This window comes from Equus quagga, chromosome 15 (assembly GCF_021613505.1).
Source record: "Equus quagga isolate Etosha38 chromosome 15, UCLA_HA_Equagga_1.0, whole genome shotgun sequence".
NCBI classification, from domain to species: Eukaryota; Metazoa; Chordata; class Mammalia; order Perissodactyla; family Equidae; genus Equus; species Equus quagga.
In genome coordinates this window covers 53866181-53892945 of record NC_060281.1, presented here as the reverse complement: position 1 = coordinate 53892945, position 26765 = coordinate 53866181, and the positions used below count along the sequence as shown (strand labels likewise).

The window sequence follows — 26765 nt, the reverse complement described above, 5'->3', positions numbered from 1 at the left end:
GAGGAACTGAGGCCAAGGAGGTTAAATAAGTTTCCTAAAGTGTTGAATTTTAGTAGGTAGAAAAACCAGACCACTGCTGAGAGCAGAATGCCCAGTGACTTCCCACACCACTTGGGAAAAGTCATTTGTAATAAAGACTCTCACAAGTCTGGGGGACCTCTTGACCAGCAGAAGTGACCCTTTGAAGAGATGGCAAAAAAGGGCCATCCCCCAACTGATATAAGGGAAAACTTTCTAAGGCCATATGATATAATATGCTCCAGGACTATTCACTATTAATGGTAATAATCAATAATCAATAAAAGCAACCAAGCTCTAGCTTTCCTAGGACCACTCCTTCCTATGAGTTATTAAAATCATTCCAATTCTTTGATAATAAATGTCACACAGAAAATAACCTCTTGCGAAATGTTGGGTTCATCATATTTTAAGAATTAATGCTTTAGGTCATTTTAATCAGTTTCTGATATATGCACTTTTCAGGAAGCACTTCAGGGAAGAACACTGTGGCCATGACGAATAATGACAAGAATATGAACTATATTCTTCATATACATATTGGACTCAGAACATTACTAAAGTACTTTGCCATCTTAAGTATTTAGGAAGCTTTAAATAAAAAATAAATTTGCCTATTTCACTGAAATTGAGCATCTTTTTTTCAGGCATAAAACTTCAAACTCATTAATTTCGTGGCTATATTTTAAAATGAGTGCCAGTACCAGTTAGATGATTGTATGATAAGTGCCTTAAAATTTCAAGAAAAGGCACTAAATTTTTCACAGTATTTGTGTTTCATTCTCAGTGTAATAAAAATATGCAACCCTTTTAATAATGAATAATAGATTCTCAGTTTGATTTACATGCATGGATTAAATGTCATGTTTGAAAAGTTGCTATTTTATTCATATTGGATTTCCCTCCAGTAAAACAAAAATGGTGCCCATCTACCACTATAATAATGATACCTTGCCACACTGATGTATAAATATTAACTGGTTGATATACTTCTTAAAATTCTATAGATCTATAAAATAGTCTCATAGTACAGAGAGTGTAAGTAAGGTTTTCTCTGGAGCTTCCAAGGTGCCTATGTGCACCCTACAATTAACCAAAACCATCTACACATAATGCGACTACCCTACAAGAATAGGGGAGTCAGACCTTAATTTGATGATGTCAAATTTACACACTGAATGCTAGAAGGTTGAACCTACTGTTGCGTCTTCTTTGCCCCTGGAAAAAAAGGACAACTCATTGTGACCAGTTCTTCAGGAGCCCCTGTATTAGTCTGATATGGCCGCCATAACAAAGCACCACAGATTGGGCGGCTTCAACAGCAGACATTTATTTCCTCACAGCTCTGGAGTCTGGAAGTCCAAGATCAGGGTGGCAGCAGAGTTGGTTTCTTCCGAGGCCGCCCTCCTTGGCTGGTCTCCTTTTGTTTTCACATAGTCTTCCCTCTGTAGTGTCTGTGTCCTAATCTCCTCTTCTTATAGGGTCACCAGTCATATTGGATTAGGGCCCACTCAAATGACCTCATTTTAACTTAATTACCTCTTTAAAGACCCTATCTCTAAAGGCAGTCACAATCTGAGGTACTAGGACTTAGGACTTCAGCATACGAATTTGGTGATGGGGGCGTAAACTTCGGTCCATAACAGCCCCCAATCTATACACTTCCATCTCTCACTTCTACCTTTTTATGTACACATAGCATAACTAAAGGTCAAGCCATTTCACACAAGACCCAAAAGCCTTTTGGGTGATCCAAATACAAATCTAAAAATAAACTAATTTTTTTCCTTTAAGCATACAAAGTTCAATTAACAAAAGCCACCCAAGCAATTTAAGGAGAAGGCCCTGACTATTGCTCCAGCCTTTGATATAGGACTTGGTCATAAGATGGGCTAAACAAGTTCTTCAGTTATCTACAGCTGCATAACAAACTAGTCTGAAACTTAGTGGCTTGAAACAACATTTTACTCTATCTCCCAATTATGTGGATAAGGAAGTCCACAGAGTGACTCATCTACTCCACTTGGCAACAGCTGGGGCTACTTGGTTCTGTTAGTCTGGCCGCTGCACTGAACTGGAGGGTCCAAGAAGGATTCACTCAGATACCCTGCACTTTGGAAAGGACAAATGGAAGGGTAGACTCAGCTCAGATTCTCTCTGTTCTGTAGTCACAGAGCCTCACCTTCTGGTCTCTTCAGCAGAGGAACTGAATTTGTTACATGGCAACTCAGCACTCTAAGAGCAAGGTTTCCAGTGAGACGGGAAGTGGAATCTGCTAGTCTTTTAAAGCCTGAACTTAAACCCAGAAACTGACACAGCAACACTTCCATCATACTCTATTGGTCAAGTAGTCACAGAGTCCTCCTCCATCAGATTCAAGGAGAGGAAACAGACCTCACTCTTCAGTGGGAGGAGTAGCAAAGAATTTACAGCCATCTTTAATCTACCGCAGCAGGTTGTTGGTGACTGAATGAATGAACAAAATATACAAAATATATCATGTAATACAAATGAAATTAATCTATTCAGCCATGTACCTTGCAGTGACCTTTGACTAATCCAGCAACTTCCATCTGAATAAACACCAAGCATGAAAGACTTCCAAAAATTCAAGCAAGCTAATGTGAATTCAAGAATGCTACTTGCCAAGTTTTCATATTTTTTGGACTCTTCTATTACATGTATCTTTTCCTAAGTTTGAAGTGCTTACTTATTTATTAAACTTACTTCTCATTTGCACAGTGAATGAATAATTTAACTAACCTAGGTTAGATGGCAATGAACAATAAAAGGAAGGTCAGTGTGAATGCAGTTAATGTGTTCCCAGAACAGGAATACATGCTTGTTGAGAACTAGACCTTTTATATATATTTTTTTTAATTCTCTGATTTTCTTAATAAAGAGCTCATTGTTGTCTTCTATAATCAGAAAGGCCAGTACAACTATTTTCACTTGGAAATATCAAAAATCATCTGGAGAAATTTTTGCTTGCTCTTTAAAATAATCAAGGTTGCAGTTAACACGGAACAGGTGTATTCCAGGAGGTCCCAGGCATGTGTAAGCACTCTGGAAATTCTCAAAAGGGACACAGAGGGTTTTCACCCGCTTTCCCATTTGAATGAGCTTTGCTGAGTTTGCTCACGCCCCAAGGAAGTGAGTTTATGAGCTTACTTCTCTCTTTAGAAAATGTTTACCTAAAATGTTGTTTTTGTAGAATAAAGAGGGGAGAAGAGACCAAATAAACATGAAGTTGTAAAACCATAAAATATTGATACTTATTTTCTTATTCATTACCAGTGATGGGTTTTCCATTTATAAGTAATATTAGAATAATGTCTCTTTCTCTGAATTGATTTGTTTCTTCTCCATCAGACCTATTTCTATTTTAGAGACTACTGGCACCAAGATTTGGCTCTTAAGATTATCTTAAGATTTTCTGGTACTCATTTTTGGTAAACTGAATTTACACTAAACTTGCTGTTCCCCTATAACTATAGTTTTTCTTTTCTTTTTTATTTTAGAAGCAGCTATTGAATACCTACTATTTAAAAGCATTATATGCTCCAAAAGACACACCAAGAAATATGCTATGCCCTTCTGCCCTCAAACACCTGAAATCTTGTTGGAGCTAATTAATGTATATACACAACAGCAAAATGGTGAGTTTGGAATTTGAAGGATAAGTACGAGCTAATATTGGGGACAAATGCCTGGTGACACACCAGAACTTGGAGGATATATGAAACTTGAGGATGACTCAAGCTGAAAGGGTGGTTGGGTACATAGTGGGAGGTTGGCTCTGATGAGGGTAAAGACTGTGGAAGGAAGCTGAAGCTACATTACTTGGATCTTTGAATCCATGGTCAGGAACATGATTTATCCTAAGAGCAATGGGGAGTCACCAATGGTTGTAAAAGGGAAGTGATGAAGTGACATGGCGGAAAGATCATTTTAGTTAATGATGACCATGGGAACATTGATGATGGCCCTGGGATAGCGGAAAGTGAAAAGTCTTTTTTGGAATTAGAAAGCGAAAGTTGAGTATCCAAAGCTATATGGTAAGGATTTTTTTCCCCAACATCGCCCTAATAAGCAATGATCTTGGACAAGTTGCATTATTTCTCCAAAATTCATCTACCTCACTTATTTCTTCTGAGGTTCAATGTCATAATATTGGTGAAAGCATCAAACTCTACCTTGTTCTAAAAACACTGGTTTTAGAAAGGAAAGACTTAAGATTTAAAAATAGAAATATGGTCCACCATTGCCCATTTTTTCTTTCAAACAATATAATCATGGAAGTGTTACAAAGAGAAATAGTCACGATATACTTTAGTTAACAAAAACTTCATTTAAGAAGTATATTTGGGTTTTGTTTATTTTTTACTTTTTAAAACTGGTTTGTTCTTAGTTAAAAAATATTTTAGTGTTTGCAATGTGTCAGGCATTGAGCTGCACTGTAACATTCACTCTGGACCACAGCCCTGTTGGTGGGAAAATAATAAGACCAACGAGATAGAACCTCTTGTGATGACTACTTTATGGTTGAGACAACAGAGGCCCAGGGAGATGGGGTAATGACTCTGAGTCACTTTGCTAAGTAGATTTTGGAACCAGAATTCAAATCAAGGTGAAGAGCACACACTTAACCACCATCCTACCGTGTCTTGGCCTCCAGTATTTACTCTTCATATTTAGATATACAATAAGGAACTTTCTGTTATATCCAAAGGATTTTATTAGTAATTAAAATGTATTTTATTTTTCTGTCAAAAGAAAAAGCCTTGTCCAGTCACAAATTAGTAAAGAGCAGATCTTCTTGAAAGTAAGAGACTGCTAAATGCCTGCTCACTGTGATTCTGTCACCCGGGAGCCAGCGTCGTCACATTCTGCTCCTCGACATCCCTTTCCCTGTGGCTTCTTTGCTGTAGAAGGTGTTTTAAGTGCTACCCAATGAAATGGTGGCAAGCATTTGACCTCTTCCTTAAGGAATCCTCAAGATTACCACAATTTAGTGTAAGGCAAGTCATTTTTCACCTTTAAACTAGGATTCATAAAATTTCATCATTCACACACGGACACATGATCCAAAAGATAGATGTACTTATCAAATAAAATGGGGTTAAGTACCATCAAAATCAAGTGCTTTTTTTTCCTTTGGTGACACAAAAGCTCAATCCAAGACATGGTTTTATTTTCTTTGTGGGCTAGGGTAACGAGAAAAATGAAATATGTAAGCCTAAATTGAAGGAAACCATGGTCTTAATGGAATTATTAGAGAAATTGTTCCAGAATGCTACATCCTTCCAGAAATAATAACCCTGTAATGTCAGCAGATTTGGAGTCAGCATGGGTTACCTGCTGCACACAGAGGGCCCGCTCATGTTTGTCAGATCTGCCTGAGGCTTGGCCCAACTTGAGCACATGACCTTTCAGAATTTTTTTAAAATTCATTAATCAATGTTCTTTGCCTGAATTTTGCTGGTTTTGCTTCTTTAACTTATTATTTGCATCCTTTTTTAAAGTTGACCAATTCTTGTACCCAATGAAAATGAAAATTGTAAGCATAGCAGTTCTAACAGTTAACAGAAGTTTCTTTCACCTCAAATACCACAGCCAAAGTTCAATGATATTTTAAAATGTCACTCCAAAAGGATGATCATGCAAGACAGTTATAAGACAGTAGTCGTCCTAATTCTTAATTTGTAATTTTATGTTTTTAAAAAGTACTTTAATACATTTTTTCTTTCAATCTTCTAAATAGCTCTAAAAATGCCATCTTTCTTTATCCACATGAATGTGTTATAAAACAAGTACAACTGAAGAAAGAGTAAAATCTTTCACCAAACTTCTGAAGGATGCATCCAATTTTCCTATGATAATATTTTCCTAATTTAATGTTTTCTTATAGTAATGTCTTCTGTAACTGTTCATCTTTCTAACTGTAAACAACATGGATTTCCACACATACATGAATGGTTTCCACACTGCAGCGTACACGTCTTGTGAAAGTAGAGATGCTCCAGCCCCAACCCTTGATTTAACTTGAGTTTTTATTGAGTTAATTATTTGGAAGAATAATCATTTAATTATACAAATTATATGATCATTTATTCTTCCTTGTACTATTCAAACACTCTTAATTTCCTAACATTTTATTAAAATTGAACAGAAAAAGCATACTGTTTGTTTCGTAAAATTATAAAACATTTCAAATATAGACGTTTCAAAAGAATAACACAAGATGTCTTTAGTTCCTGCATTCTTACTTGCTCTTGGAAGAGATGCTTTGTTAGTCCTTTTAGCAAGGTTCTGTGAAGGGTATATTTATTATGGGTTGAATTGTGTTCCCCAAAAGAAGATATTTTGACATTCTAATCTCCAGTACTTCAGCACGTAGTCTGATTTGGAAATAGGATCTTTGTAGATTTAACCAGGTTAAGGATGAGGTTATCAGGGTGGACTCTAACCCAATATGACTGATGTCCATATAAAAGGGGAAATTTGGACACAGAGACAAACACATACAGAGGGAAGAAAGACAACGTGAAAACATACAAGGAGAATGCCATGAGAAGACAGAAACTAGGACAGAGTCACTGAACGGTTCTTTTCTAGCATCTTCAGAGAGAGCATGGCCCTGCCAACATATTGACTTCAGACTTCTGGACTCCAGAACTGTGAGACAATACATTTCTTTATTTTAACCCACCAAGTTTGTGCTACTTTATTAGGATAGCTTTAAGAAACTAATACAATATTCTTTTTTTTTTTTTTTTTTTAAAGATTTTATTTTTTCCTTTTTCTCCCCCAAGTCCCCCGGTACATAGTTGTGTATTCTTCGTTGTGGGTTCTTCTAGTTGTGGCATGTGGGACGCTGCCTCAGCGTGGTCTGATGAGCAGTGCCATGTCCGCGTCCAGGATTCGAACCAACGAAACACTGGGCCGCTTGCAGCGGAGCGCGCGAACTTAACCACTCGGCCACGGGGCCAGCCCCCTAATACAATATTCTTAATCAAAAATGTTTCTATTCATTTGGGGCATCCATGCCCCAACTCTTGAATGATACATTAGGTGAGCATCTTTTTAAATTTTTTTTTTTTTTCCAAAATTTTGAATATGTTGTTCAGTCCTCTCCTATTGCTGTTCCCAGTTTCACTACAGTGTGCACAGATGTGGATTGATCTTGCTCAGAACTTCTGCTCTTTTAATCTGAGATCTTATTTTCTAGCAAGTCTGGGAAATTAATAGCTATTACTCCTCATGTAGTATTTATTCCCTCTTTCTCTCTGTTCTCTGCTTCTGGAAATTTTACAAGATGTGTGTCAACCCTTCTGTTCTACATCTTTTCGAGTCAATTCACCTGTCCACCTCTTCATCTCTTGGTGTTACAGTCTAGCAGATGTCCTCAGATCTGGCTTCCAGCTCATTAGTTCTCTGTTCAGTGGATCTAATCTGTATAAAAATATATCTTTTGAATTTTTCATTTCAAGTACTACACTTTTTCCTTTACAGGAATTCTATTGCTAGATTATCAGGAGAAACAAAATTTTAAGCAGGGCTTAGATACAGAAAGAGAATTTCTTGTTATTTCCCTCTATCGGTGGGCAGATTTTCTGTCTAGGCTATCCCTTTTACACTAATGCTTGAATATCCTAGATTTACGAGACTTTTTTGCAACACGCCATACCTAACGGGCCCAAGGCCTCATCTCCTGAATGATCATTGAAATCCAGAACTTTAGATCAACAAGATTGACAATCTCTTCTCCCCTCTCCTAGGCAGCCACAGCCCCAGTTTATCCACTTCCCTGTCTGATTTTGAATTTCCTCTTCATTTCTGGTACTCAAGGACATTTCTTTCTTTTTTGAGTATTTATCAATGCACCCAAAAGCCTTTTGCTCATTTTTCATCTAGAATTTCCAGATGTTTATAGAACATAATCTGAAAACAAAATATGCCTTTGACTCCTAATTCTGGCAGGACAGTAGACTAATAATCTGAACATCTAACTGGGCTTAACATCTTGTCAAAACCGAAAGTCAAAAGGTATATTTAGGGGTACATTTCTTCCCAAAAATCCTCGCCTATTTGCTGTTAATGAATATGATCAACAAAGAACGCAATGTTTCTACTTGAAATATTTCCAGTATAAACATTGAAAGACAAGTAGGTCCAAAAAGTCTCTACCAAGGAATTATCCAAAATCTTCAAGCCAGATACTCAAAATTAATGAGCTTAAGCTTGAAGTCCATAATTTAATTTAATACAATTCTTAAAGTCACTGAAATAAGGAAGTTGTTATTACCAGATTTACATGAAGGGATGGCAGCTCAGACTCACCAGTTACCTCGTCTTATCTGACCACCTCCTCCTTACAATACTGGAAAACCAGTAAAGATGTGGAATTATTTGGGACAAAATCCAAGTGGTAGTATCCAGAAGTGGTACTGGGGTTGTCTGGAGTGATACCTTTGGGCTTACCTGTATATGTGCTGCCTCCCTCAAACGCCTATAAACAACCTTTTCACCTTAACCCTTAAGTGTTTGCCACCTGGCCCAGCTTGAAGCCAAAGATAAGCCACCCTTGATGCTATGACACTGCGCCTTCATTCCAAGATCCATTAGCAAAGTAACCTTACAGGCATATCATGAAGACGTTTCCTCAGCAGACTGGGTGCTTCTCCTATAATTAGGACTTGCCTTTTCATTTGGGCAATGCCGTCCCTGGCCCTTCTTTCTGCCTAGTCATAGATGACCATCTCTTCCCATTTAGCATTTGTAAGATGCCCTGCCCTCTCAAACGACCAGCCATATGGAGCCAATTTCTCCTAATCATCAATTAAGAACAGAGATGAACCTATGTTAGACTTATATTTAAAAAGAAGTGGAGTATATATCTTAAATGTCCCTATATCAATTATACATGCAATGCACACTTATGTCTGTATTCCTATTATTAAAAATTACATTTCTTGACACTTACTGTTTTAACTGTCAATCTCCCACAAACTGCTAGCAGAGTGACTGGCAGGCAGAATTGTGTGGTTAGAGAAAAAATTTGATGTTATTGGGTAGATCCCAATGGAATGAACGGGACGTTGAGCAAGAACATTTTTATTCTGAAATCAAACAGCCTCAAATGACTTCTCTTTCTTGTCAAGTTCTGGAGGGTTTGGTGCTTTTCTTGTTTTTGTCCCGAATTTTGTACTTTTCTTACATACACTGAATGTGAAATAGCCTAGTGTATTTCTTTGGGGATCCAGGATTTTGCTAGGTGATACCAAGGGATGGATGTAATTCAGTGACATTTTGTCAGGCTGTTAAAGAGTAAATTTTCCTTGACTGTGGCAGGAGGTAATTATTTTTTGTTTGTTTGCTTCTGACACAGGGGAAGGAAATTTGGGGTTGTTATTTCAACTAGTTCAAGACATTTTTTGTTCTATTTGGCAGGAAGCGAAGAACGCATTTTACTGTTGGAGGAAAAGCCAGCCTCTGCTTTCCCTACAGACCTGATGCACTGCTTAACACTGTGAACATTTCTGCAATCTCAGTCTCCTGGTGGTTTTGTCTGCTCTCCCTGGTGACGTCCTTGATGCACCTGTTCATTCTCTGATCCCTCCTGGCATTTGATCTGGCATTTGTATTTGTCTGTTGTAGGATCATTCAACAGCACGCATGGAAGATGCTCAAAGCAAATGTAGCAATGATGTGGCTTGTACACTCAGAATTCACACTCAGGTGGGGGGAGCCAGGATGGGCATCTAAACCAACAACAACAATAATAAAAACACTATATCTCACCTTTCGACTAATACAGTTACAGTAATTCGTGGCCTAACGACTGGGACATGTGAGAAATGCATCATTAGGCAGTTCGTTGTGTGAATAACATAGAGTGCACTTCCACAAACCTAGATAGTACAGTTTACTGCATACCTAGGCTTATGGGGCCACCACGATATATGCGGTCCCATATTTCAGTCATTGACTGAAATATCGTTAAACGATGCATAACTGTATTTATGCAGCTGGCTCTAAAAAGCAAGCTCTTTGCATGACATTTTTTGCAGCCTAGCTTCATGCCTCAAGTTTAGGTACTTAATTAAAATGTCCAAAAGAATGCAATTGCTTATTAGGTACCAATTGGACCCTTTTTAAAATTGTTAACTGAAATCTTAGCTACCACTACGTAGCTGAAATTTCACTGACGTAAATGGTGAGAACCAAGACCTCAGCTCAGGGGCTGAAGCAGGCCTGCTGCCTCCTTGGTACCTGTCCTCAAAGTCTGGTCCTGTAGAGGAGTGGGGTCCCCCAGGAGAAAAGTCCTCTCTGTAGCCACCCTAGACTAATGCCACACATGCATCCCGCACTTCTTCACAAGGCCTTTGGGATCACTCATTAGAGAAACACATTGTTAACCTACATTGTTCTCAAGCAAAGGTTAATTCATAAGTTATCTGAAATATAAGCATCTCTCATATTCATTAAAATGAAAGTCCACTGGGTAAGAATTTATGAGCTTCACTATCAAAAAGACAGAATAATTATAAGAGTAATAATGGAAGACGCTTCTGAATTCTTACCAGGCCTTGGCATTATGTATTTCCACGAGTATTATCTCAGTCATTTCCTACAATGCCTCTGGTGGGCAGCTATTATTATCCCATTTCACAGACGAGCCAACTGAGGCTCGATTCCTCAGTGAATCTTGTCAGCTCAGAACCCCTTTTCCCTTAAGAATTCTTTCCCAGGAAGAGTTAAGCCTCTGTTTCAAAGAGACTTCTGGTGTCACCGCTGCCACCCTCACTACCAGTTCTCCAAACCATGTCTGCAGCTGGCAGTGAATACGGCTTAGGGTTAAGCTGCGACCTCCACTAACTGTCTGTTTAGAACATGGCTCCCAACAATAGGCTCTTTTTTACCTTTGTTTTGAGCCCCTATGAGCTTCCAAACAACGGAGAGGTCATCTGGGACTTTGTGCCTGCTATTCGATGGTGTGGCTTTAACAAACACAGATTTTTTCCGTTTCTTAAAATTCACTAGGGAGTTGTTCTTCAGTGAAAAAAAAAGAAAAATGAAAACAAAGAAACAGCCACTGTCCTCAAAAAGTGTTAGATATCTAAAAGTAAAGGCAGCAAAAATGGAGGTTGAATATCTGTTTTCTTCTCACATATTGGATGTAAGTAGTGGCACCCTAGGTTTGCAGTTTATAGATCTACTTTACAAAATTGCTCATTTTTATAGCTACACTTTCCATTTTAACTTTTTCAGTTGGTCATTCAGTAGCCAGAATAAATGCAATACATTATCTGAAGACTGCATTCATGTGAATAATATATTACTACCCTTAATGAAATATCACACACTAAAATTAATTCAAAGGATACCTTTTTTTTTTAAGATTTTATTTTTCCTCTTTCTCCCCAAAGCTCCCTGGTGTATAGTCGTATATTTTTAGTTGTGGGTCCTTCTAGTTGTGGCATGTGGGATGCCGCCTCAGCATAGCATGATGAGCGGTGCCATGTCCGCACCCAGGATTCGAACGGGGGAAACCCTGGGCCGCCGAAGCGGAGCGTGAAAACTCAACCACTCGGCCACGGGGCCGGCCCCAAAAAGGATACCTTTTAACACAAGATCTAAGGGGAAATGGGGAAAGAAAGCATACTCCTATTTTAGAAAGAAATTATTGTTTTCTTAAATATCACTCTGTGATACCTATATTGACTCTTACAATGTTTGTTTTGCTCATTCAAATTGATAGCATAAAAGGCAATTCTGTATTTGTGAACAATCTGTGCGCATGCCTGGCATCCAATGACCAGCATGTGATAAATGTTCTGGGACTAGTCTGGTCCCCTTTCTCTCTTCTTTGGGCTGGAGTTCCCTGGGAGACACAATCCGTCCAGTGCTATGTCCCAGCGAAAGCTGAGCTTTCCCTCTCTGCTTCCACTGGTAACTTGATCTCTGACCACTGCTTCTCATCTCTGCGCCCAGGATCAGTCTTTAATCTTACCCACTGCTCCCCACCTCCCCACTGTCTCCTCTAGAATCTTTTTGCATAGTAAACACATTCCCCTCACCCATAATATATTTTCTGAACAGTCCCTCCAATTTCTCTTCTTACCTAAAGCTTGGTTCTAACCTAAGATCAGTGTCCCCAGCTGCCTACACACATATAATTGTGTTACATACAAAATACACATGTCAATGATCTCCTGGCATGTAAATTCTGAAAAGGTAAAGAACGATACCAACAGTCCATAATATATGTTCTTGATAACCAAGGATGGCATTTCCATTTTACACAGGACTTGAGTCCGTTTATGATCCACCACACAGTGCTGGGTGCATAGTGGGTGCTAATTGTGTATTTACTGAATGAATGGATAAATCAATGAATGAAATCCTTTATGCTTACTACACAAAGTCTATTATATAAACCTACATGAAGAGAGATGAAAAGATGGATAGGTAAGGAGAGCGAAAGGCTAATTAAAAGGTGATATGTGTGCAAAAAGGACAGCTTACCACATAAAGACTCTCGTGGAAATACAGCCCCATGTCATAAAAGTTTCCATCATGCCTCACCGGGTGTGTTCTGGTCTTCAGCTGCTCCATTTGCCCCCACTGCAAGACGGAGCCTCCTGGTCTCTCAAGCAGGGACACTTGGAGGAGGTAGGCGCCTTGGGGAGCCTTGTTCTTGAGGCCCCTTATGCATTTCATCTGCATTTGAAGAGGCTGAGGTGACTGAGACTGCTCAACCTGAAGAAAAGATGGGTTCTTGAATTACCCAGGAACTGGGCACAGCCACATAATTAGCCACAATGCGCTTCTCGGGGCGAGGGAAAGTAGACAATCATTTTTACTCAATCTGTAATTGTCAGGTATTAGCAATGATAACAGAGGAGGACACATGATCTATAATTAGCGGGTCAAAAGGCAAGCTTGTCGATTATGCGAGGGCAAGTTTAGCCGATTTTTAAGAATGGTATGTTAATGATCTGTGACATCAGAAACCATTCATCTATTACAATAAGATAGAATTAACAGGAAACCAACACTTCTAAAAACCACACAGCATGTCTCTTAAGATATCTGGGATGGCTGAACATGGCAGTAAGCTTCAAACTCAGAGTTTGAATGGTGACAGCCCTTACCTCTAACACTAATCACAGACCTCATGCCACACAGATGAATGCAGAACAGGTCAGACTGACACCTGATCGAATCCTTTTATTCGATTTAAAGATGAGGTCAACTTGCCTCCTAAGCTTCAAATCAGAGTCAAGAGATAAAGGGGGGCTAGCATGGGTATGTGCTTCAACCTAAAACTTAGTGTAAATTGCATGTAACTGAAAACCACGACTCAGGAATATTTTACAGGACATTTGAATTTCATTCTTACCTACAGCAAGAGAAATAGGCCATTTTCACTTTTAATAAGTGCCAAAAAGTTTATACAAATTGATAAGATTTTTAATGGACTATTGTTTCTGATTAAACAAAAATTAAACTGGGATTATTAATAACTCCAATGTCATTAAGTCATGTTTTTTATACTCACAAGTCCCTAATAGTCTTCAGAATAATTTGACCTCGAAGAATTCTCTATTCCATTGTACTTTAAGAAAAATAATGTCATGTTCAGAAGGAGGTTACTCTCTTAGCTACCCGTGTTAGTAGCACCACTCGTTAATCCGCAGCCAACGGTAAACACTTTTTAATCTGCCTAGAGTTTTTTGTGTGAGAGATAATATATATTTCCATATAGATAGCGTGCTTCTGGAAATCACAGTTAAATAAACAGCAAAAGTCGCTAAACTTCTTTTGTTTTTTCATACAAGTCATACTTAAAAACTAATCAGAATAAGAATTATTTTTGGCTTAATTAGAAAATCTTAATTAACAATAAAGACTTAACCTTAACATTTTGGTTTCCAAAAATATTTTAAAAATTAACACCAAGTGAATAAATAAGACAATCTCTTTAAACCTCAAGGCAGGATTACCAGTGCAGGCAGACTGAGTTATTAAACACATTCTAAATTAAACGCCTCTATGAATTTCATACGGAAATATATTGTGATAGTTTTGCATGCCAAATGTGACATTTTGTATTTTAGATTCATCTTCTGTAGTAATTTGGGAAATGTCATACAAACAAAGATTTTGTCATTTACCAATGGAATTACTATGCACGGCTGCTTAGCCATCTCTTTGCTGGCTCTTGTGGTTGTTTCAAGTCAGCAAGCCATAAAAAATCTTTATCTCTCTGAAACACAGCAATTTGGAAGATAATCGAATGGTGACTAGGGGGCAGAAATGCCAGTCTGAGGAATTATACCACAATCTCTCTTGCATTTACAACCTTCCTCAAAGCGAGTGTCAGATGAGTAGGAAAAGCAGATAGAAGATTCATCAAATCTCAAGGCTTGTCTCATTTGCATGGGGGCAGGGCTGCCTCATTGTCTAGGAGAACTCAGCCTGGTACCACGACACAGTTTTGAGGAATTCCAAAGGCTTCACAGTTGAGAGTTTTAGCCATTCTATTTCAGCATAGAAATCTCCTGAAAAATATTTATTAAGACCTGCTAAAAATCCGTTTCTCTAAAGGGTCCTACAGGAGAAAAGCACAACAGGAAAGAGAGTCGATAAAACAGATCTCACCATTTAACATTTTGCATCAGAGGAAAAAAGTTGCAAGAGCCCCACCTTCCAGCGTGGTCCTGCTGCTTTCTTTGATTCATGAGTTCCTTCTGTGAGGGTACAGAGCTTGGCTACGCTGTCTTCTTCACAAACATTTAGGTCAGCAATTAATGGTCGATGGGGAGCTCTGCAGAGGTGAAAGAAAAGAAAGAGAAATTGACATGGGGTATAATGAAAAGATTTGCCTTTGGAACCACCACACAATTTGATGTTCTCCTTAAACATTTTCTCAGATTAACTGGGAACAAGATAAACACCACATACAGATACTGCTGTTGATTAAAGTCAGGAGGTGAGTAGCTTTTGAAATGTGACCCTATAAAATATAAGACTCAGTGTATTCGCTACGGATCTCCCAACAATTAAAATGTCGCTTGTTTCAGAAATTTCGAGAAGATCAAATATTTGATCAGACTTGTTGCCACTTCATTTTCTACCCTACCCCTTCAATCTTATAAACTGCTAGAGAAACTCTGGGGAAAAATTATTTAAATAAGTGAATAACTGAGATGACATAAACTTTTTCGTTTTTAATGCAATGGCCAGAGATCAAGACTTATTTCTATCCTCAAAATGTTCCCCAGGGTTTTTTCCTTGTGTTAACATTTACTGACTTTATTTGAGGTTCTTCTTTATTGACTCCTTTTTTTTTCTTTTTTAGCTTTTTAACTGTGTTTGCCTGCTTTCCCAAATTCATTTGAATTAAGAAGGGTCTTGTTTTTCACGTCTCCTGATTTAAGCTTAATTCCATCAACGGGGCCATCTGTGACAATGACTGTACCCCCACCAGAGGAATGGCCTTTTTGGATCTCACAGCCGATTTAGTCTCCTGTGATAGAAATGATTCCCCTTAATTTGGTTAGAGCTACATTTGACACAAGGGTTCATTAGGACACCCATTTGCCGGCAATTCAATTTCAAATTAAATACACTTTGTTGTAAATTTTATTACTTTTAAACTACTGTATCTATTGTCTTTAATGGCCTTATTATACAGTTATGAAGGTAAACAGATTTCGTTAGTAAACATCAAACATGTTACGTTAACCACAGTGAAATGCTTTCCTCAGTTTCTCTCTTTGTTCCTTTGGCAAAAATTGTGAGGCACTCATGGACTATCCTAAAAACTTAATCTAAATAATTAGACACTGAATTCATGATTATCATCCTAAGGTGGAAAAAAACAAAACAAGGTCCTTGGTTGCAATCTCAGTTCTTTGTAATTAAAAGTTTTCTAAAAATACCATCCTTAATTAAAAAGGAACACAATGCACATCAAAAGGTTAATACCCAGCTTTCAGGTGACACCAGGGACCTAGAGCTCAGTCCAGCTTTCTGTGTTCTCTTGGAACAGTCGTCCCCTAGACCGGGAGCCAGCCTGGTCATCAGCTCACTTTTGAATTAGGCCCTGTGGCATATTATTACTCTTTTTTCCCTTTGTATACAGCACTTATTAATTTCGTGATTATATAAATATATGTTTATGTTTGTGCATTATATAAAATTTAAGTATATCAAAAGTCCCCCCAAAAGCCACGCATTAGTCCACAGCCCAGAGACAAACACTGGTAAAATATTGTCTATTCTTCACAGTTGGGTAGCTAGACATAATTTTTTCTTCAGAAACTGAGGCTGCTATTGTAAATATTATTTTGTAACCTGTATTTTCCACTTCGTATATTATGGGCATTCTCCATGAGATTAAATTTTTTTCTGTAGCCTAATGTTTTAGTAAGGAACTAGGGTTTATTTCTAACGTTCTACCATAATTTAAATAATCATTTATTGTTGAATATTTAGGTTAGTTCCAATTTTCACTTTTGTAAGTTAGCCTGTAATTAACTCTCCTGCAAATAATGTCTCGTAGACCTCCCAAGCCATTTTCCTGGTCTGAAGTCCTACCACTAAAAACCTTGGGCATGGGAGGCATGCTATCCTACACCTCATTGATCTCCACCTTGAGTGTTGAAATGACACCTCAGCAATGTATAATCCTATTCTCTCAGGCAAGGAATAGTCTTCTCAGAGAGATAGGTCCCACTCCAGCTGATATGCTATTTTCACTGTAGTAGGATTATAAGTTAAATAAAACAGTGATGAGTAACAGCACTGATGTACCACAGGGTTTCTGAGCCTCTTCCCTGCTGACATCTGAACCACATAATTCTTTGTTGTAGGGGCCTGCCTGTGCATGGTAGAATGTTTAGCAAGATTCTTGGCCTCTTCTCCCTAGATGCCATTAACAAACCTCTCCCTAGTCCCGGTCATGACAATCAAAATGTCTCCAGACATTGCCAGATGTCCCCTGGGGGCAAAATTGATGCCTGTTGAGAACAATTGATATACAGTATTAACTAGTATTTATTAGTGCTTAGCATGCCCAAGGCACTCCTTTCAAAACATTATATTTATGTATTTAATATATAAATAACCCTTAAAATAATCCAACAAGGTATTATTATACTACTGCCGCTCCTATACTGGAATGGAGGAACAACGACATCCAAATCTCGAAAGTTCCTACACTGGACCAAGGCTTTGGATATTTTCTGAGAGATAAATAAGACATGGGTCCTAGCTATACCACCATAACTATAGTGCTCCATCCCCAAACTGTCACATATGGATGAAAGGACACAGATAAATCCCCAAGAACAAATGGAGTCATGGGTCCCACAGAACTGACTCTTAGGGTGAATCAAACTAGGGCATGCCTGTCACCTATAATTGGCCTATATTTAATCTACAGCCAAACAAACAAAATAAAATAAAATGCATTAACGCTACCATTATGGAACATACTTCTCAAATGTTTTGTCAGTCTTCAAACATGACATAGGAATGTATTGACTGAGTCCTTCCCCTTCAAATTTCAAATCCTGCGTGAAAGAAGACAGAAATGAAATAAATTGATTCAAAATACACTTGAAATATCTATGTGAAAGCTGGTTTTCTAAGACTGAGATATGCTTACTCCTAAAGGTTTAGGTTCCAGGAGACAAAAAAGAACATGGCAATTCAAACTTTAGCAGCTACCTTATTACGGAATCTGACTTTTCGCTCTCTGCTTAGTGAGTTCTTGGTCAGATAGGTACAATAGTAAACAACATAAAAAAGGGAGGAGAAATGTTTAGTGGATACCAACACAGTCTTCTTTGTCTCTTTCTATTTCTCTCTATTTATCTCTCTGTCTTTCTCTCTCACACACACACGTGCACACACACAAATGCACACACGCACATGCACCCATACCACATAATGGTACAGTTTAACAAAATGTAAATGAGCATATGGCTGGATGTGTAGGACACTAGAAATGTTAATAATAATTGTGGTTATAGAATTTATCTTCCAATCCATGACATTTGGGGAGTAAGAGGGGAAACAATTATTCTAGGAGAACAGGCATGACCCAGGAGTATCCCATACAAACTATAAGGTATGGTAACCTTATTAATAATACTCCTCCAGATGTTCCAAAAGGGTATCATATAGGCAAAGATCAATATATTCAGTGAAGATGAATGAAGAGAGAATATGAGAGAAAGAACAAACTCAAGATGAAAACTGCAGTCCCTTATAAGCTAATCTTGGAAATGACATTGCATCACTTTTGCTGTACGCTATTGGTGACACAGGTCAACTCTGGTACAGTGTGGGAGGGAACTATACAAAGGTGGGAATAACAGGAGACCAGGATCATGAGTCCATAGCAATTATGAAATCAAGATAAGCAAATGTTGGCAGTTCCTTGATTAAGTCTCAAGGTCTGAAAATGATTCTCCATGGCTCTCAGCTCTGTCCTCTGAACTGGTGGTTCCACCCTCTAGATCTTTCTTCCTTGTTTCATGAAAGGTAGCACATGCTTGCAGCTAAACAGTTTGCTCAGCCTTCTTCCTGCCAGGAGAATTTTGGAATCTATAGGGCCCTTTTTATTCTGTTCTCTCTCTGCCCGTTTTAGTCCAAGTAGGTGATTTTTCTGCTTATATAATTCCATTTAAAACCTTGCATTTCTTCTGTGAATCTTAGTGGAGTTCACTTCATTAGACAAAAACCAAACCCCCAAATCTCTTCAAGAGCAGATCTTCTGTACCACAGGTTTGCACTGACAGGATTAGGGGCAATGACCTTAAGTCCCCTAGAAACAAACCCAGTTGGTCAATTCAGAGGAACAGTGGAGCACATCCTTAATCTCTTCGGAATGCCTTTGCTCTGAGTGAACAGTATTCTGAGGCATCACCTGTGACATTTCTGAAGCCTTAACAAAAGATTTGACAGTCACACTCTTGGTTTCATCCTTGAATCATATTTTCCTGGCATTCACTCTTTGCTCAGAAGCCATTTCTTCATTTGCACTGTCTGTCATCTTGGCAGGCTGAGAATTTTCAAAGCCGTCAAGTCATGATTCATTTTGTTTAACAATCCTTCCTTTAGTTTATCTCTTTCTCCACACATTTTACAATAAACAGCAAGAAGAAACCAGGCAGCATCCAATAATCCTCTGGTTCAAAATCTCTTTAGGTGGACCAATCCTTTCATTAGGTACCTTTTCTACTTTCCACATAACTACAGGCAACAACGTTGCTAAACTCTCTGACATTTCACAATAAAGATCTCCTTTTGCCCAGTTTCCAATGAGATGTTCCTCAGTTTCCTATACCTTCATTCACATCCTTCTCAAACCTCGTGAGGTTTCTAGTAACATCTTTTTCAAGGTCCTTAGCCTTCACTAATACTCTCCTCAAAATCCATTACACGGTTTCAATGCCACTGTCATATTTTAAGTTTTTTTACATCAGTAGTTCACTTCCAGTACCAAAATCTGTATTAGTTATCTATTGCTCCATAACAAATTATCCCCAAACTCAGCAGCTGAAAATAACAAATGTTTGTTTCTAAGAATCAGAAGCCAAAAGGTTTCAGTGTGTGGTGGAGACCAGAGCTGGCTCACTCTGGTTCCAAACCTCAATTCTTAACCCATGTAACTGGTCCTTCACATAGTCACAATGCCTTCTTAGCAGTGACATTCAAGGGTGACAGTTTCTTTCACCCACTTGACCCCATATGTTTTCTATGACCAGTTCGTAATTGATTTCCTTGTGAAAACAATTAAGGCTTAGATCAATGGGTGTATATGTTCCTTCAGAAATGAATAGAAAGGGCTAAACAGTAAAACCATATTAAGTCTTATGAAATTTTCCTTTGTACCAACTATTTTCCAAAACAATCAGAGAAAGTATGGCTTGCAAAGAGAATGGATTCCCTCATAGACTCAAATATTCTCAAATCCTCTCAAGCACTGAAGTATTAATTATTTATTAATAGTGAATTAATTAAGATTTATCACTTTATCAAAGAAGATTCTATCCTAAACTTTATTCTGTAACAATTATTTCATAAAGCTTTAGTCATATCTCTTTTTTTGTATAAAATTTATTTCAAAATATTTTGCAGTCTAGACTTTCTATCATATCCTATTAGTCTGAATATGTGAGGGTTTGTTATAACTGGGAATGACACAGGGAACAATTTGGCAAAAATTGTCAGCAAACATTATTGGTAAAAACATTTAAGATAGTAATGTTCTACTTATTCATCTAACATCTAAACAAAGAATTTGAATATTAACTTCCGGAAATTATCTCTTTAGATTTCCCCAGCCTGGAACACCTTTTCCAACAGAAGCATGAAAAAATGACACAAAGAGGGCAAAATTGTTCTAGACGCTTCTATCTTCAAAAAAACAACACAGGATAATCACTCCAAATGCTGCTAGATTTTCCATAAATATCTATAAACCCTTGAAATCTATTTCTGGCTCCTTAACTCTCTTTCTTGACATGTAATAAAAGTCAACAAAGAACCAATTTGATTCTGTAAACTGGGTAGATGCCTATTTTTCATTCTAGCTACTATTGAATTCTTTACTTCGATGCTATTATTCAAACTCTCTTTGCCTGCAGTAGTGGCTTGTATAGGGAAAAGGGAAGAAATGAAGGACATAATTCAACTTTAGCTAATATTTGTTGAGTATCTATAATGCATTAGACACTAATCTAAGGACTTTATATGTAACAATCCACTGAATCCTCACATTAACTATTTCAGGTAGATATTGCTATTATCCTTATTTTACAAGTGATGAAACTGAGTAAAGATGAGTTTAGATCAAGCCTAGAGAGTTGGCCTTCATAGTACATGTTTCTAATCCCTACACTAATGAATTCTGAGTTATATATTGTATGATAATATATTAGATGATTTGAACCAACTCTCTTTGTTCAAAAACCATGGTTAGTAGGCAAAAATACTATATGGGAAATCATTGCCAAACTGCAGTTACGTATTTAGAAATAACAATAACATAAGTCTATTTAGGAAATCATCTCTACACTGGAATTATATATATCAAATCTATAAAATCTCTGTGAATATCAAAAGAGTAATATTAAAATTGCCTTTGAATTCAGTGTCAATTCTTCAATTTTCTTTTAAAAGCTAAAAATTTACATGAGCCATGCCAAGCAGTATAAGTAATATATTTATGTAAAATCTTGCATGAAAATGTATGGTCTTCTACATTTCCATGTAGAAATTCTCTCTCTGGTGATTTAACTATTTTAATTTTCTCTGTTTTCCAAAAAATTGCACATGTTTACATACACAGGTACCAGCAACTTTAACACGTTAATCATAAACATATATATCAAGAATATGCATGTATTCTTGATTCTATAATAGAATTAATGACTCTATTATAATGACTAAAAATATAAATACATTATTGAAATAAAAATTCAAAGTCTGAAATCATAGATAAGACTATAATTACCTTTTGAAAGGCACAATATTATTAGAACAATTCACTTTAAATATAGCATTCATAAGTTTACTTAGATTGAAGAATTAACCTGATAGGCACCAAGATAAAGAATAATATGCCACAATACCTTAGAAAAACTTAAACAGTTTAATCTTTCCAGATGAAATCCATAAAAACATTCACATACTTCAAACTCCATATTACACTTCTCAAATATCAGAGTAAGGAATGAAGATACACTATGGTCAATGAAAAAGCTCCCCAAATTCTTTCTCTTTCTCTAGTTCATCCTTGAGAGGCTTGACACATTGTGATGTGAAATATCTGCCACATATTGGCTACAATGGTATTTTGTCATTTTAACTTTTATATCTGCTGCTTAAAAAGACAGAAAACATCAAAATCTCAAAAAAGAAACAAAACCAAAAAAATCTCTGATCTCTAAATATAGAAGTGAAGGTCATGTTCAAGTTTTTATCATAAAACAATGAAAGCTACCTTTAATTTTCCTTTTCATTCTATACTACCTTCTACTCAAAGCTAATGAGAGTCACAAACCAGGCCCTTATAAGAATGAGTTTTCCCTTTCAGAAAACCACCGTATTGAAATGGCAGACAGAAATACAAGGAAAAAGAAGCAAATATAGAAAAACCAGGGAACAGAAGACAAAATGGCAGTATTAAGCCCTCCTATATCAATAACCACTCCAAATGTAAAATGATTGAATTCACCAGTCAAAAGATATAGAGCAGCTGAATGGATTAAAAAAACAAGACCCAACAATATGCTGCCTCCAAGAAACTCATTTCCACTCTAAAGAAAAACATAGGCTCAGGTGAAAGGAAGGAGGATGATACGTCGAGCAAATTGCAACCAAAAGAAAGCGGGTGTAGCTAAAATGTATCAGACAAAACAGACTTCAAGACAGAAAACGTAACAAGAGCCAAAGATGGACATTATATAATGATAAAAGAGCCATTCCATCGAGATGAAATACAGCTTATTAATATATATACACCTAACATAGGAGAGCCAAAGTATATAAAGAAACTATTAACAGACCTAAAGGGAGAAATTGACAGCAAACAATAATAGTAGGGGACTTTAACACCCTGCTTATATCAATGCACAGATCATGCAGAAAGAAAGTTAACAGGAAACAGTGGCCTTAAATGAAACAGTAGATAAGATAGACTTAATAGATGTCTATAGAACATTCCATCCAAAAGCAGCAGAACACACCTTCTTCTCAAGTGCACACAGAACATTTGCAAAGACAGACCATATGTTGAGAAACAAAAAAAAGCCTCAATAAATCTAAGAAGATTGAAATCATATCAAGCATCTTTTCAGACTACAGTAATATGAAACTGGAAGTCAAAAACAAGAATAATGCTGGAAAAGTCACAAATAATGTGGAGACTAAACAACATGCCACTGAACAACTATTGAGTCAATGAAGAAATCAAGGGACAAAATCAAAAATACCTGAAGATAACTTAAAATGAAAACATAACATACCAAAACTTATGGGATGCAATAAAAATGGTACTAAGAGGGAAGTTTACAGCAATACAGGCCTACCTCAACAATCAAGAAATATCTCAAAAAAAATCTAACACTATACCTAAAAGAAGTAGAAAAAGAACACACAAAGCACAAAGTTAGTAGGAGGAGCAGAAATAAATGAAACAGAAACTAAAAAATCAACAGAAAGGATAAACGAAACTAAGAGCTGGTTCATCGAAAAGAAAACAAAATTAAATTGACAAACCCTTAGCCAGACTCACTAAGAAAAAAAGAGAGAAGCTTCAAATAAAATCAGAAGTGAAAGAGGAAAAATTACAAAAGATACCACAGAAATACAAAGGGTTATAAAAGAATACTATGAAAAGCTATACAACAATAAATTGGATAACCTAGAAGAAATGGATAAATTCTTAGAACTATACAATCCCCCAAAACTGAGTCAAGAAGAAATAGAGATTGAATAGATGAATCACAAGTAAAGTGATTGAAACACTAATCAAAAACCTTGCAAAAAATAAAAGTCTAGGACCAGATGGCTTCTCTGGTGAACTCCACCAAACATTCAAAGGAGACTTAATACCCATCCTTCTCAAACACTTCCAAAAAATTAAAGAAGACAGGATGCTTCCTATCCCATTTTACAAACCAACATTACCCTAGCATCAAAACTAGACAAGGTCAACAGAAAAAAGGAAAATTACAAGCCAATATCGCTGATGAACATAGATGCAAAAATTCTCAACAAAATATTAGCAAAACAAATGCAACAATACGTTAAAAGGATCATAGACTATGATCAAATGGTTTTATGCCAGGGATCCAGGGATGGTTCAACATCCACAAATCAATCAATGTGACATACCACATTAACAAAATGAAGAATAAAAATCACATGATCATCTCAATAGATACAGAGAAAGCATTTGACAAGATCCAATATTCATTTATGACAAAAACTCTTAAGGAAATGGGTATAGAAGGAAAGTACATCAGCATAATAAAGGCCATATGTGACAAACCCACAGGCCGCATCAAACTCAGTGGTGAGAAACTGAAAGTCATTCCTCTAAAAATAGGAACAAGACAAGAATGCCTACTTTTGCCACTTTTATTCAACATAATATTGAAAGTCTTAGCCAGAGCGATTAGGCAAGAAATAAAAGCCATCCAAACTGGAAAGGAACAAGTAAAAGTGTCACTATGTGCAGATGACAGTAAAACTATATACATCTTTATATATATATATAGGAAACCCTAAAGAATCCACCAAAAAACTATTAGAAATAATAAATGTGTAAAGTTTCAGGGTACAAAATCAACATACAAAAATCAGTTTCATTTTTATATACTAATGAACAACTAGCAGAAAGAGAAATCAAGAATACAATACAATCCCTTTTACAATCTCAACAGAACAAAATATCTCAGGATAAATTTAACCAAGGAGGTGAAAGACCTATACACTGAAAACTACAAGACATTACTGAAAGAAATCGAAGAAACCATAAAGAAATGGAAAGATATTCTATGCTTATGGATTGGAAGAATAAACATAGTTAAAATGCCCATATTACCTACAGCAATTTACAGATTCAATGCAATTCCAATGACATTTTCATAGAAATAGAACAAACAATTCTAAAATTTATATGGAACAACAAAAGACCCCAAATAGCCAAAACAATCATGAGAAAAAAGAACAAAGTTGGAGATATCACACTCCCTGATTTCAAAATATACTACAAAACTATAGTAATCAAAACAGCATGGTACTGGCAGAAAAATAAGCACATAGATCAATGGAACAGAATTAAGAACTCAGAAATAAACCCACACATCTATGGACAGCTAATCTTCAACAAAGGAGCCAAGAACATACAATGGCGAAAGGAGAGTCTCTTCAATAAATGATGTTGGCAAAACTAGACAGCCACATGAAAGGAATGAAAGTAGACCATTATATTTCATCATATACAAAAATTAACTCAAAACGGATTAAAAATTTGATTGTAAGACGTGAAATTATAAAACCCCTAGAAGAAAATATAGGCAGTACACTCTTTGACATCGGTCTTAGCCACATCTTTTTGAATACTGTGTCTACTCTGGTAACGGAAACAAAAGAAAAAATAAACAAATGGGACTACATCAGATTAAAAAGCTTCTGCATGGCAAAGGAAACTACCAACAAAAACGAAAAGACAACCTACCAAAGGGGAGAAAATATTTGCAAATCGTATATCTGACAAGGGGTTAATTTCCAAAATACGTAAAGAACTCACAACTCAACAACAAAAAAATGAACAACCTGATCAGAAAATGGGCAGAAGATATGAACAGACATTTTTCCAAAGACTATACACAGATGGCAAACAGGCACATGAAAAGATGTCAACATTGCTATGTATTAGAGAAATGCAAATCAAACTACAATGAGATATCACCTCAAGTCTTTTCAGAATGGCTATAATTAACAAGACAAGAAATAAGTGTTGGAGAGCACGTGGAGGAAGGGGAACCCTCAAACACTGCTGGTGGGAATGCAAACTGGTGCAGCCACTATGGAAAAGAGTATGGAGATTTCTCAAAAAAATTAAAAATAGAATGTATGATCTAGCTATTCCACTTCTGGGTATTCATCCAAAGAACATTAAAACACTAATTCAAAAAGATACATGCACTCCTATGTTCATCACAGCATTATTCACAACAGCCAAGATTTGGAAAGCAACCCAAGTGCCCATCAGTGGGTGAATAGATAAAGAAGATGTGCTGTATATGTACAATGGAATACTACTCAGGCAGAAAAAAGACAAAATCCTGCCATTTGCAACAAGATGGATGTACCTTGAGAGTATTATGCTAAGCAAAATAAGTTAGACAGAGAAAGACAAATATCGTATAATTTCACTCATATGTGGAAGATAAACCATCAAACACATAGATAAGGAGAAAGATTGGTGGTTACCAGAGGGGAAGAGAGTGGGGAGAGGGCCAAAATGGTGAATGGGCACATATGCACAGCGACAAATGAAAATTAGTCTTGGTGGTGAACATAATCCAGTCTATACAGAAGATGAAATATAATGTACACCTGAAATATACACGTTATAAACCAATGTGATCTCAAGAAATAATTTTTTAGAAAAGAATGGGTTTTCTACTAAAATGTAAGGGAATATGGAAAAAAGAGATATATGTTGAGAAGGTATGTGATATAATTCTAAGAAATATAAAACGAATATTTGGTATGATCCAGAGCACAGGAGATAGAAGATCTGAGGAATAAGGACTACAGCAGTTTACAAACTCGTGCAAGTTTTCATAACTTACAAATTCCTAACTTTATTTAATTTTTAAACTTTTTAGTAACTGCTTTATTGAGATATATCTTGAGGTCATGAGCAAAACAAGTTTCTGATGTTAAATATAAAATCATGCTTTGTGCCTTTCAACTAGACACAAATGTTTACCAATGACCCTATACCATTAAAACTATTTCTACATGTATCCTGTCTTTTTAGTAGAAACCATTCTAGGGTAGCAAAATAACCACAGTCGGTCAGGGAAAGTTGCACTTTATGGAAGAATTCCAACTAACAAATTTAGATAAAATGGTAGAATTTTGCAATCCTTAATGAAATTATTGCTTCAAGCAAGACTACCAAGAGACGTAATAACCCT

General features: G+C 36.7%; 1 protein-coding gene across 1 annotated transcript in view; it reads right to left on the bottom strand.

Annotated features, from left to right (window-relative positions):
* Positions 1 to 26765, bottom strand: part of LOC124227108 (uncharacterized) — a 444749-nt gene that overhangs the window by 209121 nt on the left and 208863 nt on the right. The window contains exons 11-13 of the mRNA XM_046641003.1: positions 17530 to 17606; positions 14734 to 14854; positions 12550 to 12783 (exon numbers count right to left, since the gene is read on the bottom strand). Coding sequence (XP_046496959.1) covers positions 12550 to 12783; positions 14734 to 14854; positions 17530 to 17606 — 432 coding nt within the window. The remainder of the gene's footprint in view (positions 1 to 12549; positions 12784 to 14733; positions 14855 to 17529; positions 17607 to 26765) is intronic.